This window comes from Prionailurus bengalensis, chromosome A2, assembly GCF_016509475.1.
Source record: "Prionailurus bengalensis isolate Pbe53 chromosome A2, Fcat_Pben_1.1_paternal_pri, whole genome shotgun sequence".
Classification (NCBI taxonomy): domain Eukaryota; kingdom Metazoa; phylum Chordata; class Mammalia; order Carnivora; family Felidae; genus Prionailurus; species Prionailurus bengalensis.
Genome location: NC_057348.1, coordinates 11,758,283 through 11,779,824, shown reverse-complemented (window position 1 = coordinate 11,779,824; position 21,542 = coordinate 11,758,283). Strand labels below are relative to the sequence as shown.

Sequence of the window (21,542 nt, the reverse complement as noted above, 5' to 3'; positions counted from 1 at the left end):
TCTCTCTCCCTCTCTCAAAAATAAATAAATATTTACAAACCTTAATTTAAAAAATAATAAAATCAAATATTGAATTAAAATATTAACTTGATCTCAGATTTTCAGCATCACCTTTGAATTTTGCACCCTAGGTGAATGCCTCACTCTCCTCATCAGTCCTCCCACCAAATGGACCCACAGTCCAAATCCTATATGTGGTTCTACCAGGCAGAGCCCCCCTATCCCCAAATCCTTGGAAACTGGGATTCAAAGGCAGAGATTTGCTTGGAATCTCTTGGAGAGGGGCCTCCATTAACTCCCTTCCCTAGCACCCTACTCCCTGAGCCCCCATGTGTGATGCTGGGTGCCCAAAGAGAGGACACTGTATCTGCCAAAGCCCCTCAACCCACCGCCCCTCCTCCCCTCACCCCCTCCTGGGGAATCCCAGGCCTGGCTCAGCCTGGGCATTCCCAGGCCCGCCCAGGGCCTGCCCCATGCTGAGTCCCCAGCCTGGTGGGTCTCCTGGAAACTCCCCAGGTTGGTTTCAGGGTGGGAGGCCCACAGTGAAGCAGCCCCAACCACTTGGAGCCCATCCCTCCTGAAACTGGAATAAAGGGGAAGCGGGTTCGTTTCTGCAGGACTCAGCCACAGCACCGCACCAGGAAAGAGGAGGGCCCCTCACTGTCAACCCAGGCGAGCCCAGAAGCCAGCTCCTGGGATAAAGCCAGGGTCCTGAATGCTCTGGCCCAATCCCTGCTCTCAGCTGCCTCTGATTGCTTGGGATCAGGACTTGGAACTGGATAAGAGGTGACACCTCCTGATCCCATGGGCTCAGCACAAGCCTCAGCAAAAACAATCCCCAGCCCCTGTGCCCATCTTCTGCCTGAACCTGAGGTGCTGGCAGCGAAGAACACAGGAGGCCTTATCAACCCCAGGTTTTTCCTACTCTCCCTTCCCCCAGCACAGCCGGTCTTACCAGTTGGGCAGACACCTGAGAGTCCCCTCCGGTGGCCAGCTGCAGCTCTAGAACAATAATTATAGGAAGGGGTTAGGGTTTGCTGGACCGGCCTCAGTCTGCTTCTCTTGGGAATGGGAAGTTTGTTGGAGTCTAAACTACTTGGCCTCCGGGCCCCTCCTGGGATGGCCTGGCTTGCTGACCCTGGACCTCAGCCTGAGAGGGACAGGATAGGATGGGGGAGTCTCTGAAACCAGACAACCTTGACCCAGGGCACTCTGTCCCCATGCTCCTGCTACCTCCCGCCCACAGCTCTGCAAGGGGCAGCTGTGTCATTCACCACTGGACTTTGACAGTAGCCAAAGGCACCACTCAATTCTCTCTTCCAGTTCTGCCAACGTCTCAGCTGAGGTCACCTGGATATGTCCCTCAGAAGCTGGAACCCCACAATGGTGGCCCAGGGTGTCCTCTGGGTCCTGTTTGGATTGCTGCTGCGGCCGGAGCCCGGGACAGGTGGGTCAGAAGGCAGAGACCTGGGGCTGGGACTCGATTCTGCAAAAGTGTATTGTGCCCTCTCTGTGTCCAGCCCTGTACAGGGTGAGGCTGGAGACCCCAGGAGGCCCCAGTCTCAAGGAACCTCCAGTCTCCAGATGCTGCCAGCCCCAAAGGGTCAGGACTCAGGAGCTGGGGGAAGGACTTGGAGCCAGAAGAGCAAAAATCAGGAAAGTTTCCTGGAGGAGGGGACATAGATTTAAGACAGGAAGAAGGAAAAAAAATCATTTGGTGGGGAAGCAGGAACAGGTGTCTTAGGCAAAAAGAAGAATAAAGTTATAAAGGAATCACAGTGTGGACTGTCTGGAGAAGAACCTGGATTCTAGAAAGAGTGTAAGGATTAAAACTTCCTGGGTTCACATCCTGCCTCTGTCACTTCCTAGCTGTGTGATTCTAGGCAGACGATTTAGCCTCTCTGTGCTCACAGGGTCATTGTGAAGATTAAATGGGTTAGGTCACCTAGAATGGTGCCTGGCACATAGTAAATGTTTAATAAACATTAGCTGTCATTCAACATCCCATTCAGCTCGAGCCCAGCATTCCTCAGTTCCGGGTTCAGGCACTTGACATTTCCTTCACAGGGCACAGGCCCACTCTCCCCTCCCTGGCCATCCTTAGAGACACCTATCCCTCTAAAGTCCCCCAAACTCCAATCCATTAAAAACTCCATTTTGGGGCGCCTCGTTGGCTCAGTCGGTTAAGCGTCTGGCTTCAGCTCAGGTCATGATCTCACGGTTCGTGGGTTCGAGCCCCACGTCAGGCTCTGTGCTGACAGCTCAGAGCCTGGAGCCTGCTTCAGATTCTGTGTCTCCCTCTCTCTCTGTCCCTCGCCTGCTCTCTCTCTCTCTCTCTCTCTCTCTCTCTCTCTCTCTCTCTCAGAAATAAAAAATAAAACATTAGAAATTAAAAGAAAAGAAAAACCCCATTTTCCCCTCAAAGCACCTGGGAGCTCTGCCCATTTTTGTCCATCCCACTGACCCTACCCTGGCTTTGGCTACCTTCATCACTTACCTCCACACTGTCTCCCCTCTCCCTTCTCTAGCCTCCCCCAAATCCATTCTCCACATGGTAGCCAAAGGAGCAGGCTTAGAATACCAACCAGGCCCTGTCTCTCTCCTGCTCATGGACCTGCCATGGCTCCCCAGTGCTCACTGATTGTCTAATCTCCTTAACTGGCTATCTGTGCCTCAGTTTCCTCATCTACACAAGGATGGTGTTGGGGGTCACAGGGTTGTCCAGTGAAGAGCTGGGGGCATTGAGAAAATGTGAAAGCAGCAGGTGGAGGAACAGGGGAGGTGCTGGGCCACTGGGCTAATGTTGTCTGTCCTCCTGCAGCAACCCTGCCCCTGTTCATGGACTCTGTCATCCAGGCCCTGGCTGAGCTCGAGCAGAAGGTACCAGCCACCAAGGCCAGGCACACTGCTTCTGCATGGCTGCTGTTAGCCCAGGAGTCGGGTCCCCGCGATCTTGTCCATCACTTCCTGCTGGAGGGGCGGAGTCTCAAGGCCACCAGGCTGGATCCCCACCAACTGAGCCCGGAGCTTCGAGGTCTAACCAAGGACATGGTCCAACATGGTGTTCGGGCTGGGCAGGAATATGGAGTTGTGCTGGCACCCGATGGCTCAACGGTGGCAGTGGAGCCTCTTCTGGCGGGGCTGGAGGCAGGGCTGCAGGGGTACAGGGTTGTAAACCTGCCCTTGGACAGCACGGCCAGCCCTCTGGATGCTGGAGCCACCTTTGCAGACACTGAAGCCACGGTTCCCGACGTAAGAGCCACATCTCCAGGGTTCAGGGATACCCTTCCAGATGTCATCTCTGCAGATGTTGGAGCCAGGTATTCAAATGTGAGAGCCGCAGATCTAGATGTCAAACCCACCTCTCCAGGTGTTAGACCTGGCTCTCCAGATGTCCCCGTCACCTCTCCGGATGTCCAAGCTCCCTCGCCAGGTACCAAAGTCAAGTCCCCGACCACGGTGGACAGCCTCCTGGTGGTCACCCTGGCCAGAGACCTGGGTCTGGCCTTCCTCCAGGGCCCTCAGACCTGGAGTCATTCAGGCCTGGGAACCGATGGTTGCTGGGACCAGCTCTCTGCCCCCCGGACCTTCACACTCTTAGACTCCAAGGCATCGCCAGTCACCATGGCCTTCCTCAACGGTGCCCTGGATGGGGCCCTCCTAGGAGATTATCTAAGCCGAACTCCTGAGCCCCGGCTACCTCTCAGCCACCTACTGAGCCAATACTATGGTGCTGGGGTGGCTGGAAATCCAGAACTTTGCAGCAACCTCCGACGGCAGAACGGAGCTGCTCTGACTTCAGCCCCTACATTGACCCAGCAGGTGTGGGGGGCCCTCATCCTGCTACAGAAGCTGGAGCCAACACACCCTCAACTACAGGGCATGAGCCAAGAACAGCTGGCACAGGTAGCGACCAACGCTACCAAGGAATTCACTGAGGCCTTCCTGGGTGAGAACAGCCCCCATCCCCTGTGATTCCCTGTCCCCCCTCCCCCCCCCCCCCATCTCACAGATGCTACACTCTTAGCCTCATGTGGCCAGGGGGATCTAATTTAACTAAATTTAACAGCCCCTAGCCTTGGGGGATTCCAGAGGGAGAAATAAGGGTCCAGGTGGACGGGGCGGGGCGGGGTGGTGGTGTGGGCAGGGCCGCATAGGTAAAGAAAGGCTACATTTGGGTCTTAAAGGCTGAATAAAAGTTCATCCGACCAATGGGGCGCCTGGGTGGCTCAGTCGGTTGGGCGGCCGACTTCGGCTCAGGTCATGATCTGGCGGTCAGTAGATTCGAGCCCCGCATCGGGCTCTGTGCTGACAGCTCAGAACCTGGAGCCTGTTTCAGATTCTGTGTCTCCCTCTTTCTCTGACCCTCTCCTGTTCATGCTCTGTCTCTCCCTGTCTCAAAAATAAATAAATGTTAAAAAAAAAAAAAAAGTTCATCCGATCAAAAAAAAAAAAATAGGCGGGGGGCAGGTAGAGAGAGGGCATTCTAGGAGGTGGGCTCAGCACATGCAAAGGCACAGAGGTTCAAATGGAAGTTCAGCCAGTTACTCCTGTGCATCTTTAGGGAAGTTGCTTCACTTCTCTGAACCTCTCCTTCTTCAGTGAAAATCATTGCTTCCTCTTGGATGTGCTGGGTGGTTTAAGAAAGATGAAGCAGGTAAAGCGAGTAGCTTTACACAAAACGGGGGCTGAGATCCCCCTTTTCTCAGCGTAGCTGTCTCTCTCTAGAAATCAGAGCAGAGCCAGCTGGAGAGTGCTGAGTCCTGGACCGTAGCGCGCCTTAAAACAAGAGCTTAAATTCTTGGGGTTTATCCTCAAGGTGATGGGAGTCATAGCAGATGTTCCAACAGGACTGAGACGCTGTCAAATTTGGTTAAGTTAGATCCCCATGGCGGCCAGGGGAAATGTCCTCAGATCTGGAGGGAGGCTGGAGGACTGGTCCACACGTGCGCTTTACCGAGGATGCGGGCGGCAGGCAGAGAAACGCTGGCTGACCCCAGCCCTGGACTCCCTTCTCCGCAGGGTGCCCGGCCATCCACCCCCGTTGCCGCTGGGGCGCAGCACCATATCGGGGCCTCCCGACGCCGCTGCAGCTGCCCCTCGGGTTCTTGTATGTACATCACACGTACGTGCCGGCGCCACCCTGCACGGATTTCGCGCACTGCGCCGCCGACATGCGCTCGATGCAACGCTTCCACCAAGATACTCGGGGTTGGGACGACATCGGCTACAGGTAAACCGAGCCCCGCCAAGCGCTAACCTTTCAGGGTGGAGCCTGGGGTGGGCGGAGCCTGACCCAGGGGGCGGGGTTTGGACCGGAGCCGCAAGGGCGAGAGGAGGCTTTGGGGGGGGGGGGGGGGGTGGAGCCAAGGTGGAGGGGCCGTGGCTTTGACTCAGGTCTGGGCCTTAACCGGGACCAGAAATACCTCAAGACGGCGGGATTCTTGGGTCTGGTGTAGGAACTAAGAAAAGAGCAGTGGAAAGAGCTGGGTCTGGGACAGGGCAGTGAGGGAATATGACCTAGGACAGAAAAGAGCTCTGGATTGGGCAGGAGCTGTACTTGAGACAATGTGGAGGGGGCTGGGTAGAAAGGGACGCGGCCAATGCTGAGGGGCAGATCCAGAAAAACGGAGCCGTTTCTGCGGTGGCACGTGGGGAGAGGTGAGAGGATGGACGGGGTAGAGCCAGAGCGACCGGGGAAGAGTGGGGGGAAGGGGGGGGCGGGACTTGGCGTGGAGGTGGCCCTTGGCTCGGGTGCAGAATTGGGGTAGGGGGCCGGCTGAAAGGCAGGGCGTCCCTCATGCAGCCTAGTGCCTGCTTCCCCCTCCCCTCTACAGTTTCGTGGTAGGCTCAGACGGCTACGTGTATGAGGGCCGCGGCTGGCACTGGGTGGGCGCGCACACTCGCGGCCACAACTCCCGCGGCTTCGGCGTGGCCTTCGTGGGCAACTACACTGCGGAGCTGCCGGCGAAGGCTGCGCTTCACATCGTGCAGGACGTGCTCCCCGGCTGCGCCGTGCGCGCTGGCCTCCTGCGGCCAGACTACCAGATGCTTGGCCACCGCCAGCTCGTGCGCACTGACTGTCCTGGGGACGCGCTCTTCGACCTGCTGCGCACCTGGCCGCGCTTCGCTGCGGTGAGTACAAGACCCCACACTACCTGAGCCTGCGGCCCAGCTTTCCGCACAGGCCCAGAGCTCACCCCTGACCCCCGCCTGCCCGCCCAACCTCAGCAGGCCCCTGACTCCTTACTGCAACCCCTATGCCCATACAGCCTCAGCCAGGCTCCTGGGCCCCTTCGCAGTCCATCTATTCCCGCAACCTAGGCCCAGACTTCAGTCCTTCTGCTTACAACAGCTCCTACTCACTGTCCTCTGCTTGCACAACGTCAGCTGAGCCCCGGCCGAGCCAGCTTGTCCCTTACCCAGCCCCAACACCTCCGCCCTCCCAACCAAGGCATGGACTCCAACCCTACACAGCCTTTCTGCCCTCACAACCTCAGCCTGGCCTGCATAACTTATACCCAAGTTACCTCTTCTGCCTGTACACCCTCACCCAGACTACCCAAACTTGGCCTCACCCCATCCCCTACCCAAAGGGCCCTCGGTCTACACAACACTAACTTAGCCTGTGACCCTCTACAGAAAAACCCCTTTGCCTGCACAACCTCTAGCCAGCTTCTAAGTGTGCTGCCATCCTCTGCCCAGTCTCAGCCCTAAGGATGCTTGCTCGGCCCCAGCCTCCTTGACCCCTGATGACGGCTCTTATGCTGGAGCAACCCATGTACAGCCAGCACAGCCTTGGCCTAATGATCCCACCTACCCCCTGCCCTCGATCACCTAAACGCCTCTATATTCACACCTACACAATCTCATCCTTACCCTATTTCGTTAAGCTGGCTCGCAGTCTGCATCGTACTCACCCCCTCACTTTGGGCTTCTGTCCTCTTCCCTATCCAGGGTCCCACCATGATGGGGGCAGCCCCCCCCCCCACTCCCCAAGCCTCACACTGCCCTGTATTTTCTAGAATGTGAAACCCAGAACAGCCAGGAGGGCTTCTAGAAGATCCAGAAGGAAGCCACCTCCAATGATCCTGCCAGTCTCAGACCTCCAATAAAGAGACAGTGGAAAGAAAGCCCGTGTCTGTGCATCATCCGTGTTCGCACACATTGTTTTAATTTGCGTTTGCCTAGAAGCAGGCCAGAGACAAGAATGCCAATGCAAGTAGTTTGCTTGGGAGGTGAAGGTGATCCTAGGACATATCAGTTGGGGATGCAGGAAGAGAGGTAGGGGTGGGAAGGCGTCCAGGAAAGGGTGCATTATCAAGCAAGTTGGTGTTGCGGGGACATGCAGCTCAATCCCACCAGGGACCTCTGGGGGACAGTGTAAGACACGGACCTCAGAGTTGTCCCACTCAAGAGGCAAGGGAGCTGGGTGTTGATTCTCCAGACTTCATAGTCATTGGCTAAAGGCTAATCTTGGGGAGGTATTAATTCTCTGGCACTTTGGGGCTGCTTGTTGCGTAGAGAGGGAGAGTGGGCGCCATACATCAGAGAAAGATCTCCAGCAAAAATGCAGGCAGTTGGGAGTGGATCAGTATTCAGTGAAGTGGGAAAGACTCAGGGACACGTCAGAATACGGGGAAACTCTGCGTGTGTGCACAGTGACCGGATTGAATGCAGTAAGAATGAGGTGGACATACCTAAGGTGTACACACCTCTGTGCACATGTCCAGCTCCAGGAAAAGGGTCTTTGGCCTTCACAGAAGATCCTGCACCTTGGGATGGGTTACAGAATTTGTGAGGCACAGGGCAAAATGAAAATACAGAGCCCTCTGTCCAAAAAGCAGGAACTTCTGGGTGCCTGGGTGGCTCAGTGGGTTGGGCATCCAACTCTTGGCTTCGGCTCAGGTCATGGTCTCGCAGTTGGTGGGTTCGAGCCCCGCATCGGGCTCCGTGCTGATAGTGTGGAGACTGCTTGGGATTTTCTCTCTCTCTCTCTCTCTCTCTCTAAGTAAATAAAAGTACATTTTTTTTTTTTTAAAGCACGAACTTCAAGACAGTGACAGCAAAGCATTAAATGTAGTCTGGAGCCTTTCTATGCGTGGGGGTCCTGGACGCCTGCCCAGGCCACGTGTCCATGAATGTGATCCTACCCACCCCATCCTGTGGATTCTGGTCACACTTGCCTTTGCACAAACTGTTCCTTCTACCTGGCATGCCCTTCCCATGGTTGGCTCCTTATGCCTTGGGTCCCAAGTGTCACCTCTTCAGGGAGGTCCTCCTGGATTTTTTCACTTCTGCTCAGCCTCTACTCCAGTCTATTTTCCTCCAATTCCTACCCACCAGCTAGAAATGTCTGGCGTTTATATTCAGGATCTGTTTTCCTCATGGGACTGTGAGCTCCAAGAGGGCAAGAACCAAATCCATTTTGTTCCCTGTGGCTTCTCCCGCACCTAGTACATATTACGTAGGCATTCAGGAAGCATTTACTGAATAAATGAATAAGCCAAGGCTCCCGTTATGAACCTTCTGTAACTAATGCTATCATCTTGTTGTACAAATAAGGAAACCGAGGCTCAGAGAGGAAGTGACTTGCTGGAGGTCACACAGTGAGAGGACCAGCTGGCACTGGAGCCCACTCCTGGGCCAGGATTCGGCGGACTCTCATGCTGACTCATTTATTTCTCAGAACAGCACTTGCTCACCTCTTTTTACAAGTAAACACTCACCGAGGTATAACAGAGATACAGGGAAGTGCACCGAAATGTACAGCTCAATAAATTTTCAAAAAAAAACACACACAGTGTAACCAGCACCCAGTTCTAGAAATGGGACACGTTAAATTTCTTATGTGACCTTCACCTCAATTAGGGAAAAAAAAAATCAACTCCCAGATGCTCCACTACCCTCTTCCCAAGGAGACCGAAATCCTGACTTGTTGCACATAGTTTTGCCATCCTTGCAACTTTATGTCAAAGGAACTACACGGTATTTACTCTTCACTGTGTGTGATTCATCCAAGTTCAACCATTCAGCAATTTGTTCATTTCGTTGCTGCATAGTATTCCACTGTGGGAAGAGACACAACTTATTCCTTCTCCAGTAGACGGACACTTGAGTTGCCTCCAGCTTGGGACTATTACAGACAGCACTGGTAGTTCGGTCTCTTGGATGTATACCTCCCACTGCAACTGCTGGGTCAGAGGAGAGCTGTGTAGTCAATGTTAGTAGATCATGCCAGTTTTCCAGCTTAGGTGAATTGATCTACACTCTGACCAGCAGACACCTCCAGGTGCTCCGTATTCTCACCAGCACTTGGTCAGTATGTACCCATTTTGCAGAGAAGGCATCTGAGGCTCAGAGAGGCTGCCTCCCAGGCAGTGAGAGATTCTGGGTCCTACTCCGTCACCTCTCACCTCCTCTCCTCCTGCATCCTGCCCCCACTGTGCCCTCCCAGCCTGGCTGTGGGGTGGGGTGGGACAGACAGGGTCACGTGGAGTTGCGTTCAGCGGGAGGAAGCCAGGCAGGGTGCAGACGGCTGCCGATTTTGGGGCTGGTCGGGAAATCAAGGTAAGGGAGGGAGTGCATGTGGCCACTAAGGGGGTTCCCTGGGGGCAGAGCTGAGAGTGGGGAGGGGGCCAAGATGAGGACAGCATGTGGGAACGCACTGGGCAGAACTGTCACCCTCTTGTCCCCCAGGAGAACCCCTGCCATGGACCCATCATCACCGTGCAAGGCCTCCCAAACCCAGCCTGCAGCTTCGTCCCTGCTAACCTCCTACCGCTGGCACACAGCGGGTGATGGGGAGAAAGTAGCTGGAGGGTCCCGCTGGGGCCGACTTGCAGTCTGGGGGAGGGCACTAAGCCACCAGGAGCCCGTGGTCAGCAGTCAGCCAGCCTCTCGCTCGCTGTTCCGTCGTGTCCTCTCTGCGCCCCCCAAGGAATCACGCACAAGCCGCCTCCGGCTATCCAAGACCCTCTGGGGGAGGCATAAGAGCCCACTGCTGGAACCAGAGCCAGAGCCGGAGGCCCCAGGTACATGGCTCCCCCACCCAGGCTGGGAGGGAGGCCGGATGCTTGGGTTTTGTCTGCCTCCGGAGCATCAGCCCTACAGACACAGGAAGTTGTGGGGAGTGCAAAAGCCCAACAGGAAGTGGCTGGGGCCCAGCTGCCCTCTTCCCTCTTCCCCCTCACACAGGGACTGGGGGTAGGGGGGAGTGGTCAGGGACCTGCGTGCTGGGGGTCCATCCTGGGGAAGGGAATGGGACTACACTAAGGGTAGCCCTGCCCAGATACCAAATGGCTCTTGGCCCCAATGGGTCTCTCCTCATATCCAATAGCCCAGCTCATTCTCTCCTGCCTGGGTATCATCTCAGTTGCCTCCTGCTTGCTCTCTAGCCCTCTGGCCTCCATATCTTAAGTTCCTTCACCTTGGACCTCAGCTTCTCCATCAGCTACGTGGGGATCATAATCCCTACCTTAAAGCATATTTTATTTAATTCACATTCATTCATCCATTCACTCATGCATTCAAACAGAGATCTGTCAAGCATTTCCTACATGCCAGGCCTTGATTTAGTCACTAAGGACGCAGCAGTGAACAAAACGTTTGAAACTGCCTGCCCCATGTAGCTCACAGTATACTGGGCATGACAGACAGTAAACAGAAAGTGACAGATTGGGCTGTTACTCAGAGGGATCTAGAAGAGTAAGGGATAGGCCATGAAGATTGAATGTATGTATGAATGTAGCATGAACGTAGCACCAGCCCAGGGCCCGGTATGTTCTAAGTGATCTACGAACAAGTGGAGCTATTTATTCCCCTGATGGGAAAACCATAGGGTGACAGGTAATCTGGGGGGTTAATTCAGCCCTTCTATTCCTGGAAGCTCTTTTCATATGCCCATTTTGCAGATGTATCACTTCAACCTCCCACTCCATAGGATCCAGAGAGAGTTCCAACAAGCAAGACTGCTTCTGCTTCTCCCCTGCTCAAATGCCACCCATGGCTCCCCATTACCCCCAAGATGAAATCCCACAATTCTCTAACTGGCACCCAAGTTTCTGCACCAATCTCTTCCTGGACCTTTCCCTCTTGCCTCTGAGCTCTCTGAGCCCTTCTTGCCCTTCCTGGGCATCTGCCATCTCCCAGCCTTTGCTCAAACTGCTCTTGCCACTGTCCCCATCTTGCCACTATCTCTGTCAACATCCAACCTGCTGTTCAAGACCCGCTGAAAACCTACTGTCTCTGGAGGCTTTTCCTGACCCACTGCACCACCACCTCCCCCTACCCTGATCTTTTTTCTATTCCTTTCTCAAATGTTGAATGCTTTCCACCTTATATTAGTTATTTATGTAAGGAACCAAGGATGCTGGCTTGCTGTTTAACCTCCTAGATCAACCTGCTGTCTTGGTTAAGAGAATGCTTGTGTCCGAAGCCTGGCTCAACCACGCTCAAGCTGTGTGACCTTGGGAAAGTCACTCAACCTCTCTGGTTTTCAGTTTCCTCCTTGGCAAAATGGGGGTTCTAATAGCCCTTTGAATGGCTTTTGGAGGATTAAATGAGAGAAGGCGTGTGGAGTAGTAAACACAGTACAGGGTACATGTGTCCACCACCCATGGCCTGGAGGGACAAGGTCCAGAGAGGGGTGGAAACTTGTCCAACAACAGCCTGACATGGCTGCTGGGTGGGCTGGGGCCAGGGGGAGAGGAGACACTTGGGAGGGAACCTCCTGATGAGCCTCTATGAATGGAGAGGGTACTCTGAGGGAGAGGGAAAGACTCCTATGTCCCCGGCACCCCCTCCTCTACCCAGAGCCTGAGCCAGAGCCAGAGACCCCTGCCCCACAGATCCCGGAGGCCCCCACACCTGACGTACCCATCTGGAACATTGGGGCCTTCACCCTGCTTGATGGGAAGCTGGTGCTGCTTGGCAGTGAGGAGGAGGTGAGAAGGGGCACAGGAGCAAGGGGAGGGAAGAAGAGGGTGGGAAGGAGACAGAAGAGAGTGGCGGGAGAGGGTAATGGAAATGTGTCTGCCTGCCTGGCTCCCCTTTATGACTACCCACTTTTCTGGAGAACAGGGTCCTCGCCGGCCCCGGCTGGGGAGTGCTAGCTCTGGGGGCAGCATCCAGGTAGCCATGGGGAGCCTCAGGGATCCAGGTGAGTTGTTTCAGAGGTGGGGAGGGCTGGGGCATTTGGGAACCTGTCAAGGTGGGGCAGAATCCAAGATGATCCCACCCCCCCCCCAACCTTCCACCCCTGACCGTCTACAGATCGGACCCCCGGAAAGACCGAGCCAGAGGCTGCTGGCCCCAACCAGGTCCACAACGTTCGGGTGAGGCATCCAGTGGGAGGCAGAGGGGACAGCAAAGACTCCCAGAGCCTCAGAGATGAAAGGGGACTCTTACTGGGTGATCTTGGGCAGGTCACTGACCCACCTATGGCTTCAGTGTCCCCATCTGTCAAATGGCACTAATGAGAGAACCTCCCTCTCAGGGCTGTTTATGAGAAGTTAGTAGAGAATGCAGAATAGCCTAGGATTGGTGCTTTAGAAAGCGGGGCTATTGGTTGCCTTTATTATGACTGCTAATACAGCCTGAGCTTGTGGTCCCCCCTGCAAACCAGCAGACCACCCAGGACACCCTGGGGGGAAAGAAGCTGAGGAGGGAGAACAAGGTTCTGCCCACCTGATATCCCCTTTCCCACAGGGATTGCTCAAGAGACTGAAAGAGAAGAAAAAGGCCAGGTCAGAGCTTGGAGCCAATGCCTCCCGGGATGGGTAAGTGTCTCTGAGGGGCCGGAGGGACTGGGATTCAACACTGCGCCCTCCACCTCCACCTGCATCATTCCCCCCTTCACCAAAACCCCGATACAGCCCCGGCTGTGTCCGCCGCATGTTGAGCAATGCTAGAGCCACTGAAAGACCCCAGCAGGAACCACCCCTCCGCTGAAGGGGGGCGGGGGCAGAGTCTGACACAATAACTCTAAATCAGGAACTAAGTCAACACCCTGGTCTGGGAGTGTCAGGGAAGGGACAAATGAGCTAAGATCTGAAGGAAGGATGGAAGTCAACCAGGCCAAGAGGGGCAGGAAAAGTATTCCAGGCTAGGAAGCAGGGAGTGCAAAGGCCAAGGGGCCAGACGGAGTGACAAAAACAAGGCTAGTATGACTGGAGTTCAGAGAAAGGGATTCATTGGAGGGACATGAGGTCAAAAGGTGACAAGGACTGTACCATATGAGGTCATACAGGCCACCATGAGGAGTTGAGCTTATCCTAAAAGGTTAGGTTCAAGTCCGATTTCGTTTCAAGTTCATCCTGGCCTCTCTCCACCCTTCAGGCTGTAGGGGGTGGGTTGGTGGGGAGGAGAGAAGTACGACCAGGTATCCAACCGTCCCCTCCTCAGGCCTCCCAGTGCTCTGGGCTCTCGGGAATCGCTGGCCACGCTCTCCGAGCTGGACTTGGGTGCTGAGCGGGATGTGCGTGTCTGGCCACTGCATCCCAGCCTCCTGGAGGAGCCTCACTGTTTCCAGGTAAATGCAGACAACTCTCCCTCTGACCCCGACCCCTTGGTTCCACCTTGGCCTCAACCCTTGGATCCTCATCCCCAACAGGTAACTTGGGCGGGCGGGAGCCGCTGCTTTTCTTGTCGCTCCGCCGCTGAGAGAGACCGCTGGATCGAGGACCTTCGCCGCCACTTCCAACCCAGCCAGGTCAGTACAGATTAGTGGGACATGAAGGCCCCGCCCTCGGCCACGGCCATGGCCACGGCCCCGCCCTTCCCCCCACCCAACCCCACACCAGCGCCCTAACGCGGCCTCTGAGATACACCTCCCTGCTAACACCTTTGCAACCACTCCGAGACCCTCCCCAGCTTCTTTCCATTACCAGCTCCTGGCACAAAAATCGCGTGCCTTCTATGCACTCCGGGCCCTATTTGCCCCCAAAGCCCCGCCTACCAGGCAGACGCCAAGTCCCCACCCCGCGGCTACTCCTCCTTACCCTGGAGTCCGGATCTCGCCGCGAGAGCCCAGAAAAGCAGGAGGGCTTTCGCAGAACCACCTTGAGACCGCCGTGGGCCCTGTCTCCCCCCAAGGGCCCAGCGATCTCCCTGGGGGCACGGTCCCCACGTCGAGCACCGACGCCTCCTCCCAACCCACTCCCGTCCGCAGGACAACTTGGAGCGGGAAGAGACGTGGCTGAGCGTGTGGGTGCACGAGGCAAAAGGGCTGCCCCGAGCGGCGGCGGGGACAGCAGGCCTGCGCACCGAGCTGTGGCTGGACGGCGCGCTGCTGGCGCGCACAGCGCCGCGGGCTGGCCCGGGCCAGCTCTTCTGGGCCGAGCGCTTCCACTTCGAGGCGCTGCCTCCGGCGCGTCGCCTGTCGTTACGGCTGCGCGGAGCTGGCCCAGGGGGAGCGGCGCTGGGCCGCGTGGCACTGGCACTGGAGGAGCTGGGCGTCCCCCGCGCGCCCGCCGCGGGCCTGGAGCGGTGGTTCCCGCTGCTCGGGGCGCCAGCAGGCGCCGCGCTGCGGGCGCGGATCCGGGCGCGGCGCCTGCGCGTGCTGCCGTCGGAGCGCTACAAGGAGCTGGCGGAGTTCCTCACCTTCCACTACGCGCGCCTCTGCGGGGCGCTGGAACCCGCGTTGTCTGCCCAGGCCAAGGAGGAGCTGGCGGCTGCCATGGTGCGCGTGCTGCAGGCCACCGGCCGGGCGCAGGTGCGGCACTGAGACGGGGCGGACGCGAGTGACCCGAGGCTGACTGATCACGCGCCCCGGGGAGCAGGGTGTAGAGGGGCAGGTGGCGCAGGACCCCAGTTGCACAGACGAGGGGCGGGGCACCATCAGGGGCAGGACCTGAGCTTCAGCTGCGAGGGGTGGGGCCTGAGCAGAGACTCTGAGCTGAAAGATTTAATTTTCTGCTGCGAGGGGTGGAGGTTCCGGCCCCGTGAGCCCTAGGAGTGAGGACCGGACCTGAGCAGCAGCCTGTGAGGGGCGGGGCCTGTGTCCCAGGTGTGAGTGATAGGCCAAGGGCTCGTATTCCCCCTGGCTCAGTCTGCAACCCGCGCAACGTGAACTCCACTGTGCCCAGGCACTGGTGACAGATCTGGGCACCGCAGAGCTGGCGCGCAGTGGAGGCCGTGAGGCGCTGCTGTTCCGGGAAAACACATTGGCCACCAAGGCCATCGATGAGTACATGAAGCTGGTGGCACAGGATTACCTCCAAGAGACTCTGGGTGAGCCGGAGAGTGGATGTCAGAGGCTGTCTGGGCAGGCTAGGGAACCCCAAGGAAGATCTGGGAGCTTCTAGGTAACATGGATGCTGGTAGTGGGTGGTGCCTTTGGGGGTGCTGAAATCCTGGAGGCAACTGGGGGCTCCCCCAAAGATGTTAGGTGTCTCCAGAGGAAGCTGGACATGGGGTTGGAGGCCAAGTGTGGTGGGTTCTGGTGGTCACGGCCCTGGCCGCTGTCTGGCTGTGCTGTGCTGCAGGGCAGGTCGTGCGGCGTCTCTGTGCTTCCACTGAGGACTGTGAAGTGGACCCCAGCAAGTGCCCTCCCCCAGAGCTGCCACAGCACCAGGCCAGACTGCGAAACAGTTGTGAGGAAGTCTTCCAAAACATCATCCACTCCTACAAGTAAGAATCAGGGCCCCAGCACCTGAGCCTACCCCTACATCTCATCCACTGTGCTAATAACCCTGACTCCTAATTGGGGTTGCCAGATAAAATACAGGATGCCCAGTTAAGTGTGATGCAACAGTTGAGACATACTTTTACTAAAAAAAATACGCATTTTTAAAAAATTTTTTTTTCAACGTTTATTTATTTTTGGGACAGAGAGAGACAGAGCATGAACGGGGGAGGGGCAGAGAGAGAGGGAGACACAGAATCGGAAACAGGCTCCAGGCTCTGAGCCATCAGCCCAGAGCCCGACGCGGGGCTCAAACTCACGGACCGCGAGATCGTGACCTGGCTGAAGTCGGACGCTTAACCGACTGCGCCACCCAGGCGCCCCAAAAATACGCATTTTTTAATCTGAAATTCAAGTTTACTGTTTGTCCTGAACTTGTATTTGCTAAATCTGACAACCCATTCCCAATGTCATGTCAACTTGGGGTTACTGACCCCGAATAACCTGGGACCCAATTCCTTATCCTCTAGCTACAGGTGACCCCATACTCTAATTCCATGCCACCTGACCCCAGTTAACATAGGACCTCAATCATGACCTCTGATTCCAGGTGATGCTAACCCCCCAATCCCATGACCTTGACCTTAAATGACCCTGATCCCCGAATCCCATGCAACTGATCACAAAAAACCTGGGATTCCAATTCCTTGAATTCTGACCCTAGGTGAACCCATACGTCTAGTCCCATGTCACTTGGGACATCAATACCGTGATTTCTGAACCTAGGTTACCCTGTAACCTCAAGTCCATTCTACTTTATATAGTGTAATCCGGCACCCCAGTCTCCTATCCAGTTATAGCTACATCCCAAGCTCATGGTCTATATCTCCATGTCAACCTGTATCCCCACCTCCAAGATTACTGACTCCAGAGGTCACCACAATACCTACACCATAAATCCTGACCCCAAGTGTTATTATCCCCAGTGTCTCCAATCCTGGAACCCACAATGTAGGTGACTCCTGATGTCTGACCTTAGGACTTTTACATGAATATGACCTTTATGCCTACTTCCCCCTCTGACCATTGCCTCTTCTGCCCCAGCTGGTTCCCAGCAGAGCTGGGCACTGTGTTTTCAGGCTGGAGAGAAGCATGCAAGGCCCGTGGCTCTGAGGCACTGGGCCCCCGACTGGTGTGTGCCTCTCTCTTCCTGCGGCTCCTGTGTCCTGCCATCCTGGCACCCAGCCTCTTTGGTCTGGCACCAGAGCACCCCGCACCTGGCCCAGCCCGCGCCCTCACACTGATCGCCAAGGTCATCCAGAACCTCGCCAACAGTGCCCCGTAGGTGCTAGGAGGCTGGCCCCATCCTTAGCTGGGAGGCTGGGTGGCCCTGGTTGGGACATCCCTGACGGTATGCCAGGGGAGTGGGGTGGCAGATGCCTAGTTTGATCCACCCCGTCCACCCTTGACCCAGGTTTGGTGAGAAGGAGGCCTACATGGGCTTCATGAATAGCTTCCTGGAGGATCATGGACCAGCCATGCAACAATTCCTGGACCAAGTGGCCATGGTGGATGTGGATGCAGCACCCAGTGGTTACCAGGGCAGCAGTGACCTAGCCCTCCAGCTGGCAGTCCTGCACGCCCAGCTCTGTACCATCTTTGCTGAACTTGACCAGGTATAGCCAGAGCCCAGGGTGTGTGTGGGGTAGGGAGGGGGGCAAGAGGCCTCCGGCCCTAAAGAGCTGCTTGCCATTCTCCCTCCATGCCTCATTAGGCAACCCGTGACAGCCTGGAACCCCTGCCCACCATCCTGCGAGCCATTGAGGAGGGCCGGCCTGTACCTGTGACTGTGCCAATGCGTCTCCCACCACCCCCAGCCCAAGTTCACTCCAGGTAACCTGCTGCCTCAAGTCTGGGCCAGTTCTGATGGGTGAGAGCAGAGGCAGAACCAAAGGCAAGCACAGGGTCAGACTGGGGTCAGAGGTGAAGACAAGATCATGTCAGCAGTCAGGAACAGGGTCACGTCGGGATTCTCTCTCAGAAACAGTGTTGCATAAAGGTCAGAGGCTGGAGATGGGGTCACCTGAGGGATCAGAGAGAAGCTCACAGTGTGGTACTGAGTCAAATTGGAGCCCGAGGTGGGGATTGGTCATTGCAGACGTCAGGGAGAGGTCACATTTGGGGTCAGACAGAGAAAGTGACATGTGGTCAGTGATGAGGGTCAGGTTTCAGTAATAGGTTGTGGAGGGGATCAAATCAGGGGTCAGATCAGGGTCAGATGTTAAGATGCACCATCAAGGGTCAGGGAAGGGTTCATATGGTAAGCAGAGTCAGGCCAGGGTCAAATGGGGTCAAGGGTTATAGGTAAAGTCATATGGTCACAGTCAGGGTCCATGGTCTGTGCGGAGGCAGACAGGGTCAGCTTCAGGTCAGAGGTCAGGGACAAAAGGAGGGTCAGGTGGGGCAGAAAGGGGATATTCCTCTGAGCAGAAGTCTAGCCCAGGGTCAGATTGAAATCAGAGGTTACAGAGATGGTCAGGTCAAGAATCACCTTGTGTCAAAAGTCAGGAACAAGGCTAGAGAGGAGTCAAAAGTTACATTGGGGTCAGGTCGAAAATCATAGAGAGGACAGTATTGTCAGAAGTCCAGGGCAAGATCAGAGGTGGAAATGTGATTCCATCAGCGACAGGGTCGCATAGAAAAGATCAGAAGTGGAATCATTTCTGGTCAGAGGTAGGTTTGGGGTCAGCTCAGGGGCCAGTCAAGGATCTGAGCTCCCCACCCCCTGTTCTCCTCCCAGTTTCTCTGCAGGGGAGAAGCCAGGCTTCCTGGCTCCCCGGGATCTCCCCAAGCACACCCCGCTCATCTCCAAGAGCCAGTCCCTACGCAGCGTTCACGGCGCAGGGAGTTGGGCGCGACCGCAGCCGGACGAAGAGCGGCCCCCGAGGCTGCCCCGGCCGGTGCAGCGCACGCAGAGCGTCCCTGCGGGCCGCCCCGCTCGTCGCCGCCCCTCTGCAGGGCCACGGCCACGACCCAAAAGCTCGCTACGCGCAGGGCCCGCTCCCCGCGGCCGGCCCTGGACCGGGGCCTCAGCATCGTTGCCTCGGAAGCCCTCGGTGCCGTGGCAGCGCCAGCTGGACCAGCCGCGGGACAGAGACCAGGCGCTGGGCACGCACCGACCCGTGGGCAAGGTGAGGTCCAGCTCAGGTCTCTACACAGAGGGGGAAGACGGGACTGGAAAGACAAGAAGCCAGGCAGGTCTGGGTTCAAATACCGAGCTCGCTGCGCTGTGTGACCCCGGGACTAGTTTGCAACCCTCTTCGGTCCTCAGTTTCCTCCTTTGCAAAACTTGAGCGAGGTTTCCTAACGGAGCAGGGCAGTGAGGAGGCAGAGCGCAAGGGACAAGGAGGTCTGGGTTTTTCGGGGAGAAGATGGGGCGGGACGACGGGTCAGATTACAGCTGCTTCCTTCCCACAGTTGGGAGAGCTGCAGTGTGAGGTGGCCGCCCTGCGCGAGGAACAGAAGGCTCTGTCCCGCCTCGTGGAGTCGCTGGGCACCGACATCCGGGCTTTGATGGAGAGGCAGGAGCAGCTTCAGGGCCAGCTGCAAGACCTGGACTCCAGGCTCCGCCAAGGGTGAACCCCGCCCTCTCCATTAGCTCTGCCCCCGGGTCAGCCCGCTGTAATCAGATCTGCGGTGGCCCCACTTTCATTCAGGCCCTGCCTCTCAATCCCGCTCAAATCACTCCTGACAGGCCCCGCCCCTCTGCCAGCCCCGCCCCAACACACCTGTCTCTCCCCCCTCTTAGCTCCTCCCACCCCAGTTCGCTGGCGAGTCCTAGCCTCTAGGCCCCACTCCTCAATCAGCCCCTCCCAAAAAGGTTGGTCCCGGGCTTCTCAATCAGGGCACACCTCCATCCCGGTGCCCACTTCACCCAGACTGTCCAAGCCCCATCCCCCAAGATTGCTCGGTTCTTTCCTCCCAGCCATTCAAGGCTCTGATTCAGCCCGGGCTTCAATTTTATCTAGGCTCCGCCCCCTAGTGTAGACAAACTCCGCCTCCGCGCCAAGCCCCGCCCTCTGATTTCCTGGCTGCCCAACCCGGAGCTGGAGGCGGAGTTTCTCAGCCTCTGACCCTCCCTTCTTGCCCCTGATCCCCACAGGACCTCGCAGTTGGATCCAGAGAGTGGCCGTCCAAGCGGTGAGGATCACAGGCTGAAAAGTCTGGTGAGACCCCTGCCCCAGCCGCGGGGAAGATGTGGGCGGTGAGAGAACCAGGGTTGGGGTGCAACCCACCCCTGGCTCCGAGCCCACTGCCACTGCCTCTCCAGGAGCGCCGCCTGGCTGAGATGGAGAGTACTCAGGTCCAGCTGAGGAATGTGGTGCAAAGCCTGCAGCTTCTTTCAAGAACGCCGGGATCCCGGAGCCAGTCCCTCCCCCTCAAACCACCGTGTATCAACGGAGATACCACCTGAGCTGTCCACGCTGCCCCACGTGGTCTGGGAGCAGATGGCCGTCCCAGAGGCCTGTCCGACCCCTGTTCCAGCCCTAAGTGGCCTACACAGTAGGGAGTGGAGCTTTAGCTGCCAAAAAGTCTGGCACTATGAGGTTACCCAGTAAAATTTTGATTTCAGTAAAGTCGATGGATTTTTTTGCCCCTAAGTGTTGCCAATCAGAAAGCACCCCACTCCCACCATTCAGGTCTCCCAAATTCACTCCTAATTGGAGGTCTCATGGAAGGGATACATGAGGAGATTCTCACCAACTGTGTGACCTTAGACCTTTACTCTGTCAGAACTTCAATTTCCTCATCTGTAAAATGGATCTAAAGTTTCTTACACAGTAGAAGACCCATAGTTTAAGGTGTTTGATAAAAGGTATTCATCATTGTTAGAGGCAGTACCTGCTTCTCAATGAAGCCCAGTGCCCATATGATAGTATCTTCCTAGGCCCCCAAGTCCCACACCAACTCCCTCATGATAGGGAAAGCATAGGTCTGGGAGGCAAATGGAGGAAGGGGTGAGTATGTGTGAAGACAGTTGAGCTCCGTGGGTGTTGGTTGGGTAAATGAGTGGACATTTGAATCACGGGTGAACGGATGGGTGGGAGGTAGGGTGAATGGGACAATAAGCAAGTAAATAGGTTAGCATTTGGTGAATATTTGCCCTGGTAGGTGAGTAAGTAGGCAGATAGCCTAGATAGGTGTGTCTGCCTAGAAGAGACCTGGATCACAGTAGAAAATAAATATGTGAGTTAATTGAATAAGTGGTTATATATATTGCATGAATATTTGTCAGGGTCTCCTGAGACTCTTGAGCTAGGCAGTGGGGAACCAATAATGAACAAGGCAGATGGGACTCCTGTCCTCATGGAGCTTATACTCTAGCGGAGGAGGCAAGTAAATGTGCAACTGAAAGATGGATGTCTGCGTGGCTGGGTGAAAGGGTGTGTGCAGGGATAGGTGGATGCTTGCTTGGTTGTATGGATAAGTAAGTATTTACTTGTGTGGTGGGTGGCTGGGCAGATAGATGGGATGTGGATGGGTGGACTCAGTGGGTGTTCAGATGGGTTGTGGGGATTTGGGTGGGTGGCTAGCTGGCTCACAGGACCAGATGTTGGTTGAGTGGTGGATGGATGAGTGGGTAGATGGGAAGTGAATGGGTGGTTTGAGTGGGTGTTTAGATGGATGGGTGGATAGGTGGTTAGTTGATTGAATGGATAGATGAGTGGTTGATTGGTCGAGTGTGTGGATGAATGAGTGGGGAGATGAATGGGTGGTTGAACGTGTGGATAGGTGGTGGATGGGAGAAGCCCACAGACTTCTTATGTATTCACAATGGGGTAGTTCTGGAGGCTGTGATCCTTGGGGTTGGATGGAGAAAAGGGGCTTAATATTGGGGACCTAGGGCAGCTCTAGG

The 21,542-nt window shown here is 56.1% G+C and overlaps 2 protein-coding genes across 3 annotated transcripts; both read left to right on the top strand.

Moving 5' to 3' along the window:
- The first annotated feature begins 1,210 nt into the window (after positions 1-1,210).
- PGLYRP2 (peptidoglycan recognition protein 2) lies at positions 1,211-7,133 on the top strand. Of its 2 annotated transcripts, none has more exons than XM_043586903.1 (5): positions 1,211-1,447; positions 2,822-3,949; positions 5,023-5,233; positions 5,838-6,135; positions 6,958-7,133. In XM_043586903.1, the coding sequence occupies exons 1-5, from the start codon at positions 1,357-1,359 to the stop codon at positions 7,030-7,032; spliced, it is 1,803 nt and encodes a 600-aa protein (XP_043442838.1). In that variant the 5' UTR covers positions 1,211-1,356; the 3' UTR covers positions 7,033-7,133. The 2 variants fall into 2 exon arrangements, with proteins under 2 accessions (XP_043442838.1, XP_043442837.1); XM_043586902.1 differs by having other exon boundaries at positions 1,246-1,447; positions 7,026-7,133.
- Positions 7,134-8,946: 1,813 nt separating this feature from the next.
- On the top strand, positions 8,947-20,886 carry RASAL3 (RAS protein activator like 3). The gene is made up of 18 exons (XM_043586900.1): positions 8,947-9,570; positions 9,700-10,034; positions 11,815-11,945; positions 12,082-12,160; positions 12,274-12,335; positions 12,709-12,779; positions 13,405-13,531; positions 13,613-13,711; positions 14,171-14,713; positions 15,087-15,231; positions 15,486-15,630; positions 16,730-16,966; positions 17,100-17,301; positions 17,400-17,518; positions 18,426-18,816; positions 19,103-19,260; positions 19,788-19,851; positions 19,956-20,886. Exons 2-18 carry the CDS (start codon positions 9,713-9,715, stop codon positions 20,097-20,099), a joined length of 3,039 nt encoding a protein of 1,012 aa, XP_043442835.1. The 5' UTR covers positions 8,947-9,570; positions 9,700-9,712; the 3' UTR covers positions 20,100-20,886.
- Positions 20,887-21,542: the final 656 nt, after the last annotated feature.

Bases quoted from the DNA above. Each gene is read 5' to 3' on its own strand.
- PGLYRP2 (XM_043586902.1), top strand. From the start codon at position 1,357: ATGTCCCTCAGAAGCTGGAACCCCACAATGGTGGCCCAGGGTGTCCTC. The intron at 1,448-2,821 runs GTGGGTCAGAAG...GTCCTCCTGCAG, and splicing joins GCGGCCGGAGCCCGGGACAG to CAACCCTGCCCCTGTTCATG. The intron at 3,950-5,022 runs GTGAGAACAGCC...CCTTCTCCGCAG, and splicing joins ATTCACTGAGGCCTTCCTGG to GGTGCCCGGCCATCCACCCC.
- RASAL3 (XM_043586900.1), top strand. From the start codon at position 9,713: ATGGACCCATCATCACCGTGCAAGGCCTCCCAAACCCAGCCTGCAGCT. The intron at 13,712-14,170 runs GTCAGTACAGAT...TCCCGTCCGCAG, and splicing joins GCCACTTCCAACCCAGCCAG to GACAACTTGGAGCGGGAAGA. The intron at 17,302-17,399 runs GTATAGCCAGAG...ATGCCTCATTAG, and splicing joins TCTTTGCTGAACTTGACCAG to GCAACCCGTGACAGCCTGGA.